Raw genomic sequence first — 12,222 nt, 5'->3', positions numbered from 1 at the left:
GCTTCTTTTTGACAGTTATACACTGTCGCCAAATAACTTATTCTAATCTAGAGTTGAGAGCCACAGGGTTCTAGTTCGCAAGTGATTGATGAGAGCCAAAACTTCAGTAATCTTTCATGACCCTGTGTGGGTTTCCCTTTTAAGGAAGCCATTCTTTATACTGAGCATATGTTTATGTTTGGAAAAGAATCCTCTGTTTCCTTTGCTGTGAAAGGAAGCCCCACACTCCCCTGAGCTCAGATAACACACACACATGCATCAAGATGTTTTTAATACACCATCTGGTCTTTGCTTTTCCTTTTCTTCTCCCAAGATGAACTTCATTTGCTTGCAGCTCTTCCATTGCTGACATTTATGGATAAAAAACTGCTCTGCAGATTGCATTGGCAAATTTATTTTCAATGATGGACTGAAAAATTTAATGAGAGAGAAACTATGTTGCAGAAAAGACGGATGAAAAACCACTATATTAAATCCTCAAACTCTTTGGTTTGAAAATGATTTTGTTGATTTTTCAATAAAACTGCCTTCCAATTAAAATAGTTTTTCCAGTTATTTAAAAAAGACACCTTTTTAAAAGAATTGCATAAGTCATTTTTTCTGAATTTTCAGGAAACAAAAAACTGAACAGTTTGTTGAATATATGATCGTTACTAACAATTTTTATCAAAATAGCTATGACAACAGATGCTTGTTGAGATACAAACAACAAAGTTACCCAGATATGGAAATGGGAGCATCCATTTTTTGAACCTGCCTTTGTGATTTAGGCTATTTTCAGACTTCTATTATATTAGGAATAAAACATTACTGAAAAACTAACTAAACATAATGCTGAGGAGGATTGCACTTTTCTTCACTTTTCTTTCCAGCTCGTCTGTGTAGGGTTCTTGTCTGATACCTATTAGTGTGGTAAACTGTAAAAGAAGTGGGTTTCATTGACTGAGGGTTCTGGAACTTTCTCATCTCAATTGTCAGAGCACATGGAAACAGTCTTATCCATTCTAATGACCCATTTGACATCTGTATCACTTGTGGCAGTTCTCTCCATACAGAGGCTTCTGAGAAGGACAGTCTGAATGGACCTTGCCATCACTGCTAAACTAAAGAGCCCGGGGGTAATGCACAGTTGGATATCCAGCTTTTTTTGCCTTGTTTGATAATGAAGAAGAAAGATCTGTTAAGTTTCAGGAACTCATCGTGCTTTAGCAGTTTCACCTTTAAAAAGAAAGTCATTTTCTAGGAAAAGTTTCTGCAGAGCAGCAGGTGTTCATTAGAAATTTACCTTAAAGTTGTTGCGGGACTGTTGGCGTGGAGTAGGCCTCCCCTAACTTCCCATTATCCCTTTGTTTACTCTCTCCTGCTACCTTACAGACCCTTATACCCCCAAGCTAACATTACAAGTGCAACAAAAATGGCGAGCAACATTGGAGCTATCCAGCCGTACAGTTGTGAGCCAGATGCCAGCTCGAACAAGGAAAATGAAGACGTACATGGATCTATTTGTCTGCAAGTGGATGCATCAAAATTGGGACTGAGCAGGGCTTTTTCCAACGACTATTTTTCGTCTGCTCCTGATTGACAAGGATTTAAATAAAGGAATATTTAGAAATGCAGAAATGCAATTTTTTTTGGAGCCAACAGGTATGTTTATAACATTTAGGTGTGTGTGTGGACAGGCCCCACCCTTATAGACTTGTTTTACATCTGAACAACACTGTAATGATTATAAACATCCAGCAACTTGTTGCTTTATGCTACTTCATGGTTTTACCCCCCTCCTTCTATAATCACCCTCCTATCCCCCCTCTCTAACATCCCTCTCTGTTCTTCCCTCCTTTCCTCTTCCGTCCGGTCCAAAACAAAAGATTTTCAAATATGGTTTAAAATGAATAAAGTTTGGCCTCGATTACAAAAGGGGTTTATTCAGACATACCTCTGGTTTGTCAGAAGATTCACAACCCCTGTTGCTAAAGTAAAATATGTCCAACACAAGAGGCCTTGTCTATTGTCTAATTGTCTAATAAATATGTCTTATATAAAGAGAAAAATTCCAAAAATTCTTCAACAACATGGTAAAGACAATTAAAACACAATTTTGCATCAAAGGGGATCTCTAAAATGTCTTGAATGTTTTAGAAACCACAACATGGCAACCATGTATGATGGTGCACTTAAAGGGCATTTTGATCCAGTCTGTTCTGATTAATAAAAAGACAGATTATCAGTATATGAAAAACACTTTGGATTTGACATCCTTCAGAGAGATAATTGTTCACCATTTTGGAGCATTTACTGGTGTTACACAAGCTTAGCATAAACTATATAGAACTGCATGAAACTGTTGTGACATTTATCCTCATTAACTGCCTTTTTAAGTGTCAGGATTGCCTGGTAACGTCGCTGTCTTCTCCCCCTCCTCCCTGAATGAAGATCTAGGTCGTCTCCTCCCCTGCTGCTGTTTGGCTGCATCACACCTGTTCCACATTACTCATGACCCCTGAGCATAGGAACCCTGGTCTGTCGTCCATCCTTTGCTGCAATGCTCATTTGGTGCACCTGTACTGTTCACGCTGCCTCTATTATCTGGAAATTCAAGTCTTGCAATTTAGCTATCAAGTGTTCTTTCTGTTCCCAGGAGCCTTTCTGCAAGGCAGCCTCCAAACCTCCAGCCTCTTCATTGTATTTTAAGCTCTAGATAAAAATAAAAAATAAAAAGTTTGTCAAATACTTGTATTCGTTGTCATTAACATCCAAAGAAATAATGAATGAAGAAGAATCCTACAATTTTTTTACTTCTTTTGTTGTTATTGATAACTCATACTCATAGCAAAATGCTTCTGGCAAAATACATATATGAATTAAAGTTTCATTGTTTTGGAGCAAAATGACATAAAATATGCCTAGTAAATAATATGCCAGATATTTGTTCATCTTCTATTTGCTATTGCACTTTCTGTAAAAGATACATCATTTTCTTTTCCCCTTCACACGCTGTACAGATATTTCCTGGCTGAGTGTGGAAAATGCTCCTGCAGACAATCTGAGAGTGAAATCCACTGATAAACATACAACACATGCATGTTAGCTCGTCTCCCAGAAATATTTAGGTTCCTTCACGCTACTCTGACTAAATACCTGAAGAGCAACACCAACCATAGATCTACCACTGCTGTGATAAGGATATAGGTTTCCTATCTACCCCAGACTGTGCACTGTGGAAGTCCCCTTTTGTGATTAATCTAAAATGAAGGGAAAGACAGAGATGGGATATGAAAACAAAGCCAGGGGTGTGAGTGATAGATTTAGACTCAACGAGTGAGAGGAAGACGATAATGTAATTCACATCAATAATGATGAATGAACAGAATAAAAATACAATTTATATAACTGCATGACTTTCCCTGTTGCCATTTTAAAATAAAATCCTAAAGAATAAAAAGAAGTTTTGATCTGTTTTAGACCTCATTTTGTTTTTACATGGGGAAGACAACAATTATCTTAAGACACCAGTCTTAACACAACACTGAAGATTAGATGGCTTCATGTAAAGTTGTATTAACCTATGCAACAACACAACCCAGAACTTGTGTTTTAAGACACTGTTCAAGTATAAAATTATTTTTGGCAGATTTTATTTTTTTTAATCTTCATAACTCCAAATAGTGCCACTACTTTAATTTGATTCCATTTACGTGAACGTTTTAGAAAAAACAGGTCTTGAAGTAAAAGGTATGAAAACATGGCATACATTTGGTACACATTTTTTGTTGCTTAGTCATAAAATCAATCATGGAATAGTTCCCATTAATCACCTTCATAGCGGATCACACAAACTGACAAAAAAAAATGCTCCACAATCTTTTTTATTTTTTAAAGACCCACTTAGATAAAAAGCATGTTTTTGGTGTTCAACATGTACTTGGGTTATTTTCTCATGAGGGAGGACATTTATTACGACAACTATGTATTTCTGAGTATTTCTTTAATCAAATTGTGAATCAGGAGCAGATGAAAAAACAGAGTTGGAAAACCCTAATAGCTGAGATGCAGGATAATGGCAAGGCAGAAGCTCCCTGCTCCGCTCCATTTGCATGTTTGTCTTTGTTTTCCTTGTCTGAACTGGGCTCTGGCTTAAAACTGTACAGCTAGACATCTTTAATAGTGCTCACCAGTTTTGTTGCACCACCAATGTTCGGTTGGGGTTGTGGGGGCTGTAAGCTAGCGGGAGAGCGTGTAAAGAGATGGGTGATGGGAAGTGGGGTTGGCTTACTCTGCGCCAACAGTCCCGCCTACAACTCAGAGGTGAATTTCTAATGAACTACTGCTGCTCTGCAGAAATGTCCAAGAAAATAAAAAAAAAAATTTGGCTAAAAACAAGATAATCATAATAAAAAGACAAGATTTTAAAACAGATCAAAAGATGATTAGAATGGGATTTCAATGGTCTTAACTGTTTGTTTCATGTCTAAGCAAAATGAGAAAATTTCATGCAATGAATAATAATTTCTTTCCTGAAATTGCTGCAGAACAATGCCACTCAGCGAGTCTTGAGATTTGTTTTGGGGTTAATTTTCCTGCCTGCCTTCCATTACCTCCAGTCTAATTATTACAACTTGAGCCTTTAAGACCAACACTGGCTGTTCCATTTCCTTTGTCAGTCTAAGTTCTAATCGCCTGTCTCGACTCTTTACTCTGCATCGCTGTTATCTACCTTAAGATTTATGAAAGATTTTGCATAGCTGGCCTCAATTTTATTTTTGGGAACTAAAATTTTCCGCTGTAATTATAAAGACTACAACTGTATTTCTACAGGAAATATTTTCTATCATGAGCTGCAAATGCAGCAAAATTTGATTGCTTAAAATGCTACTAATTTGCCCTGTTTAATTAAATAAATGCAAGTTTTCCTTTTGAGTCAAAATGAGAATGTTTGTTCGAAAATGTTTTTAATTTTGTTTGCTGAATTGATGTAAAGAATTACAGATTGAATCCCCACTATTGTGCTTTAATTCTTCTCCAAACTAACACATTTCAGATCCAGAGTGAAGGTCTAATTTTGATAACATTGTGACGAAAAAAAATGAATAAAAATAATTTATAGTCAACATGAAGCTCATCTAATGTGTTTTTTATTGATTCCCATCCATTATAAAAAAAAAAATACAGTAACACCTCAGAGGTTTCAATTCATCATTTTCACAAAATCAAAGTGCATCTTTCCTTTTTTTTTAAATACCTACATTTGTTTCTGTGGGAAAGCAACACAATATAGTAAATTGTTTCGAGATGCTTCACACAATTAAGGTTTAGTATTAAAAGTTAGTGAGGTTAAAGATACCAGAAAGCAAGACCAAAGAGGAGGTTTCTGGATGCAGTTAAGGAGGACATGAAGTGTAGTTGGTGTGCGTGAGGCAGATGCTGTGGATGGGGTTGATGACGACTGAAAAGAGCAGCTGAAAGGCAAAGGAAAGAAAATTGTTTCTAAACATTTGGTGGCCTCTTTTCCCAATGTTCTGATGAGTCAGTTTTTCCACAAACCCTTTTTACCAATTATAATCAAACAGTATTAAGCCTCTTTGCGTTAAGACTCTTTTGCTCAGTTTTGTTATGTAATTTGAATAATAAGACTGTAAAAAGTCAATTTATACAAAAAAAAACACGTAAAAATTTAGATGGTCACAGTATTTTCATCATTTATGAAATTGTAGCAGGATTTAGTGTTATTTTTTATTATGTTTTGCGCTTCCTTTTAAGTGGTAAAACATGTTTATCACCAAAGATTTTTTGTATTACTTGAACTGAAGCTCCAATAAAGTTGAGCCACTAAAATGTTAAAGTCTATGCAACATCCTGTCACATAGAGATTTTGAACAATTAAAGAAGTTTAGCTCCAAAGACTGAACTGGTTTTCACAATCCTCACTGTTCTATAGTTTTTGTACTGAACGGTGTAAAACCGCAACGCAGCAGTGTGAAGACGTCCCAAAAATATGGAGAAAATTAGGGATGGCCCGTTTGATACGGCGCTTCGGCGCGCGTTTCACCTTCATGAAACAGAGTGTTTCGGCACAATGTTTCGGGGCGTGTGTCAACTAGCGCAGATCATGTGGTGGATGGCGTATGACGCGCCAAATGCTTCGTTTGGTCGAACCACGCTTCAGATGTCACTTGTGTTTTTAACAGTTGGGCGCGCTATTCTCTAGAAATGCGAAATGAATCCCGAATGTTTCCTGACCAGTTCCATTGTTTCCCTTGTATTGGAATCAGAGTCAGTTCATTGCACTTTAGCATGGCTCCAAGTAAAAAATGTTGTGTGGCTCAGGATCATTTCAATTCGGTTTTTCCTAATAAAACAATACACTATGAACGTTGTGTATAGAAAAAAAAAACACTGCAATCAATCTATAATGGCATGTCATTTTCTTGTGAATAGAGATAGCTCAGTGATACTTACGTCCAGAGGTCCTGGGTTCGAGTCTAGCACTATTCATTTTTTTTTTGCGTTTATTTTATTTTTTTTCATATGACGTGTATTTTGCTGTGTCAAGCACTTCTCACAGAAAACGTCACATGTTGTGTTGTTTTACATTTTTTTTATCATCATTAACAAAATTTGTTCAGTTTTACGTTTTTTATCATCATTTCCACATTGAAGTGTTACAAGGAGCTTTGTTGAAACATATGTGGATATACATCCAGTCCGCCACCAGATGCCGCTGTTCTGTGTAGTTTCAAAGCCCTGAATGGTTGGTTCATTTTTCCGGCACAATTACATGAACCTCAAGGGAAGCTTCATGGGGCTTCTATTCCCATCCCTAGAGAAAATCCAACGTCAAGGTTAAATGAAACTGAAAAACCACTAACCTCTGGCATCAAAGAACTCCTCGTCAGAGCTGTCCACCGACTCTTGTGCAATATTCTGCAGACACCAATGAGTGGCACTGTGTTTTCTCGATGAGCCTGTGAATAAAGAAGAAAATGACAGAAAATCTCTTTTTAGACCAAGAATGACAGACAGGGTCAGGCCATTGATCATAACACTCACAGGGCTGGCACGTCACACTTTTATATATATCCATATATTCTCTTCTCTTTTGCCACCCTGCTGTCTGCTCCAATGCTGTAGAGTGAAAGGTAAGTGTGAGGGTCCCTGGTGCGTAGCTTTTCAACTGTCAAAGCTGGACATGAAGCCTTATATAAACCTCAGTTGTGTCGCTGCACACAACTGCTCTCAGGTCTTTTGGCTGAAATTATTCTCAAGAAACAAAACAACTATCAAGAACACAAAAGTAAAATTTGAAACAAGAAATTAAAGGGATGATAACCTAACAGTTAACAGTTCCACAGCAGTTTAACATAAATCTCCCAATTACAGTTTAAACTGGGTCAAATAAAAGAATTTTAGACAACCGTTTTCTTTTTTTCAATTCATAAAAGTAAAAAAAAAAAGCCCCCACTAGAATTACAAGCAGGGCCTGCTCACAGATAAACATCATGACCAGCTAGCAAATTAGCTAAATATATTCTTCTTTTTTTTATTTGTTTGGGATTTGACTTTGCAGTTTCACATAAAGAAAAGTAACCTGAGAGTTTTTCACTTTACAAGTGTGATTATAGTTTGTAGAACAATTAAAAGCATATTTAAAAGGATGAGCCAAATACGCACAATAACGTAGTGAATGATCCCAATTCAGACAGGATTGGGAAAATTTAATATTTAGTAAATAAACTGAAATATGACTCAAACTTCTAAAATTTAATCATAACTTAAGGACCGCAAACTTGACTAAACCAAACCATGACAGAGGAACCAAAAACTTTCAATGAACAGAAACCACAGGCCAAGAGGCACTGAGGAGACTAATTAGAAATGAGAAACAGCTGTGTTGATTAATAACTTCATTCAGGTGTTTAGTGAAGCAGGAAGAGAAGAACCAGAACCTAAACCATTAAACAAGCAGACTGAATCTGACAATAGAAAAAAAAAAACAAAGGGCAAAAATTATAAAACCACAAGATGTCACCTTTTTCAGATTTTAAATGCTATGCAACAAGGTAGTTGTATAAAAATCAAATGTCTAATCTTTTTTTAGATCATATTTCTATTTTTTTTATTCAATTTACAGTATCACATGATAAGAAATATGTATATCATGCCCTAAAATATTTTGGATGATATTTATTTTATTTCTGCACATGCTTTGTCTGAAAAAATTGAAAAAACAATACTGTAGAGTCACATGCAAATTAGATCCAAGAAGCTAAAGATGTTTTAAATTATACATAATATTGCCTCAACATCCTCTGCAGGTCATTTGACCTATGCTACATTATTGAAAATAGACCACAATTCTTCAGCCATGTTTTTATATTCAGCGTTAAAGGTTTCTTCCCAGGTAGAGAAGAGAACTAAGTGAAGAGCCTCAGGCATCTGTGATTTCTGCTTTCTTGGACTTTGTTTATTTTCTGTTTAGAAATAAAAGAGTCACCTTAGACTCAAAAGCTTTTAAAGGGCTCACAATGATCTTTCAAGTACGTAATAAAGTCACTCATGCTTAGACGCAGTTGGATATGCATACTTCATACCCTACCCACTTACTGTCAACAAGCCTAATGTGTTAGGTGTAATCACAAGCTCTTGCGTCAATCTTTGACCTTGCAGCAACTTTTTCCATCAGCAAATTGTTCTCTGGGGACTCTAGTATGTCTGAACTCCCGCAGAGCCTTTAACCGGGTCATTTAGATCAGCAGTGGAGGATGAGTGAGTCGCTTCAAGTGAGGATTAGTTCAGCCCTTGAGAGAGCATTTATTATGCATCAACATTTGGTACACAGCGGCAGTCCTGCTTGTCAAACAGCCAGTCATCATACACCATTCCAGAGTGCTAAGCAGTTCAAATAAAAGCTGCCGGTTGAAGAAAGCTTAAAAAAAGCACAACAGGATAACTTGAAGATGTGCACACCAACAGTTTTAATGTGTCAATAAATCCTAAATATGCATTCTGCAATCCTAAAGAAACTATTACAACAAAGTGGAAACCAAATGTGCAGCGTGAAGGATGCAATTTTACATCAGCAGTTGATGAAGAGACGCTACTCTGCAAAAATATTAAATAAACAAATAAAGAAATAAATAAGGCCAGCTGAGGCCATCTTTTATGTAAGATTGAAGAGTTCTGTGTTTGAGCAGTCTAGCTCTCTAAGTTGGCCATGAAATGGACTGACAAATTGTTTGGGATCTGTTTTGCCTCTGGCCCTCGTCAGCTGGCCCTTAGCTACTAGCGACCATCTGTACATTTGAGCTGGTATAGCAGCTTGATGCACAGATGCATGACTCTGTTCTAGTCTTATCTAACAAGCTTGGCAACAGTGGTATCACTGCAGGCATGCTATCTGCAAATTCAGGACCCTGCACTGTTATGTCGTCCTGAGGACTTCAGTCCCCCTTTGGTTCACATGTGCTTTGGGTGAACTTGTCTATCCTGTGGGGGTGGGTGGGGCATTTGCTTTGCAGTGGGCGGGGTCTTGTGTGTGCAGAGCTCATCAGAGCTCGAGCCACAAGCTTTTTCAAACTGCATTTTTATGGAGTGCTCCTAAATCCTAATGACATGAATAAAGAAATACTTAAAAATGTCACTTTAAGCCTAATTTTCGTTATGTATGTCCTCCATCATCAGAAAAATGCCACAAGTACATGTTAAAAACACAGTTTTTCATCAGGGCGGGTCTTTAAGAAATCAAGTAGAACACAAGCATCCCTGACACATCACACGAAGTGAAGATGACTAGCTGAACAACATCAAAACTTAAAATAACTTGGTAAAAAAAAAAAAAAAATCTTCAACCATCTAGGAGATCTGTGTGTTTTAGCTTCTATTTTTTTAAAGGGCTGCTCTCATTTAATGGATCGACTGCTGACAGGCATTCCAGTAAACTGTCCTGTCTGTGCATAAAAGCTTGGAGCATTCGCTTCAGCACTGCATTGACCCTAAATGTCTTACAAGTTTTAGCAGATAAAGATAACTGCTTGGGTGGCTGAGGCTCCTCGCAGGTGTGTCTATCACCTTAGCAATCTCCACTGACTGGATAATAGAAAGGATTTCTGAAACTCCCTGCAGGGTAGTTTATGCACACCATGTCTCCACAGATACTGGGGTAAAGTCTTGAAATATCTACAGTTTATGATGCAAGCTGCAGCCGGGAAGCTCTGAACATGATGGTTGAGAGGCAGAAAGATTTTCCAATAGTAGCGGGTCGTTTTTCTGACAAGAAGTCTCTAATCTTTCCATTACCACCCCCATCTACAATGTGTCATGTAAATTTGGGTAACTGAGCACTACAGAAAGAACGACATATGTGCGTGTGGATACAGGAAGTCCCGTTTTGGTATTCTTTTCCTTCAAAAGTTGGAGAATTAAATCAGCATTGGTACACTGGTTTGAGTGATCTTTAATAAATAAAAAGGACTTGCAACAAAATAAATCCTCTGCATTAAGGCATAAAGTGCTTTTATTTATTTAAAAAAAAAAAAGTTAAAATAAATGACAGAACAAATAACCATGATTACACGGAGACTACAGAATAATGATTGCAATCCAAGGTTGTTGTTTTTTTTCTGCAGTATTCACAGACGTGCAAACCTGAGGAAAGATGCAAACAATTACAGTCTGGCACTTTCACACCAGAATAGTTCTGCAGCTCAGTGTGATTAGGCTGCAGTAAAGGAAAATGTTACACCTTTATTTGGTTTGATTTGTTTTACACACTGCACTCTAGAGAGCAGACTAACGATGACCAAACCATCTGGAAAGAATGTCTTAATTTGGGATGGTGCCACCCCAAATGTCCTCTGACAGAAAATCTCCCCTCATTTAAACATCTTTAATTAAATTCTTCGCATTTTCTCGTAAGCACAGCACTCAAAATGTGCTATGCTTATTTCACATCCTCTGTCTATGTTTATTCGCTTAAAAGTTTGTGTGTGTTCACACAAAAGTTCATTTGCAAGTAATCAGAAACTCTTTTAATCCGTTTGTGACTTTGTTTGAATAATTTATCCTGTGAGATGTAAATAATGTTAATCATATCCTCCTGAGAACCAGCCCATTCATTTATGTCTCCTGTAAAGAACAGTTGGTTTTGAATTATGTCATTTGACTCATTTGAAGTACTCTACTAAGACCTGGTGTGCTTGAATAAGGATATCCTGGCCTTTCCTTTGATATCTTGTATGTTTGGGTGGGATTATGGGAAGTTTGGTTTCCTGGGAAGGCAAAGTCTACAGAGGTTGTAAATTTGGTTCTCAGGAGGAAAAATATATGTTGACCTCAGAAAGGGTGTGTTTCTGCCACAAGGGCAAAAGGTTTTTGACCGCTGTTGCAGTAAGAGATGAAGAAGTGAATTCCATTTTCGATGTAAAAAATAAAATCAATGCAACTTTGATCGGAATACAAAGAACTTCATTTTGCCTGTTGTACAGGAAAATAACAGTTTAGTTCACCTAGCGTGTCAGCCAGGTAAATCTGGTATTACACACCTCAGTGGCTTCAAGTTCTAGACTTAGCTTCAATATCTTTAATACCCAACCAAGACAAAATCAATAAAAACAGTTGTTTTTCTGCTGCTTATTCCCTTGAGGAAGTAATGCACACAATCGATATCATTTTAAAGTATCTTTGTTTTCTAAATGTGCTTTATCATTTAATTAAGCAGGCTGTTAAAGGGTTATTGCTGATTAGGTCTCAATTTAGATGAGCTTTCAAATTAAGTGGAAACAAAATGGTGCTGCCTATGCAGCTAAAGTAAAAAAATAAAAACTTTTTTTTAAAGATTAATTTTTCAAAAGAAAAGTTTCTACAGCAAAAATATACCTGTATGCTGTGAAATTGCTGAATATTGTTTGATGAAATGAATATACAAAAAATGGGTAATATAACAACAGTTTTAGTTCTTTTGTTTATACTTCTTAATAGATTTATATGTACTTTTCTTGTAAAACTTGGGTTATTTTTTGAATTGTTAGAACAATCATTGTTAAATGCAGAATGCATAGCAAGATCCCTTAGATATTATCACACTCAGACATCTATCATTTAATCATTAATTATGAAACAACAAAAATAGAGACGAAAAAAATGGAGATTTAGAGACTTACAGCTTTACACGAAACATAGAAAAAGAACTGCCGTATCCACTCTCATTAAAATAGTTTTGTCATCCTA

At 36.7% G+C, this 12,222-nt stretch overlaps 1 protein-coding gene across 5 annotated transcripts in view; it reads right to left on the bottom strand.

Moving 5' to 3' along the window:
* Window positions 1-12,222, bottom strand: part of pitpnm3 (PITPNM family member 3) — a 125,218-nt gene that overhangs the window by 97,161 nt on the left and 15,835 nt on the right. For 2 of the 5 annotated variants that reach the window (XR_002874410.1, XM_023961424.1), the window contains exons 1-3: window positions 7,669-8,400; window positions 7,048-7,122; window positions 6,867-6,962 (exon numbers count right to left, since the gene is read on the bottom strand). Coding sequence is in view for 4 of the 5 variants with exons in the window: in XM_023961424.1 (XP_023817192.1) it covers window positions 6,867-6,962; window positions 7,048-7,081 (130 nt within the window). In the remaining variant the exon portion in view is untranslated. Of the gene's footprint in view, window positions 1-6,866; window positions 6,963-7,047; window positions 7,123-7,668; window positions 8,401-12,222 lie in introns of those variants that run through there. The other 3 variants (XM_023961426.1, XM_023961427.1, XM_023961425.1) reach the window with 2 other exon arrangements.

The sequence above is a fragment of the Oryzias latipes genome, chromosome 13 (genome assembly GCF_002234675.1).
Source record: "Oryzias latipes chromosome 13, ASM223467v1".
In the NCBI taxonomy this organism is placed as follows: domain Eukaryota; kingdom Metazoa; phylum Chordata; class Actinopteri; order Beloniformes; family Adrianichthyidae; genus Oryzias; species Oryzias latipes.
Note: the sequence above shows the minus strand (reverse complement) of the source record. Positions and strands in the feature narration are given on the sequence as shown.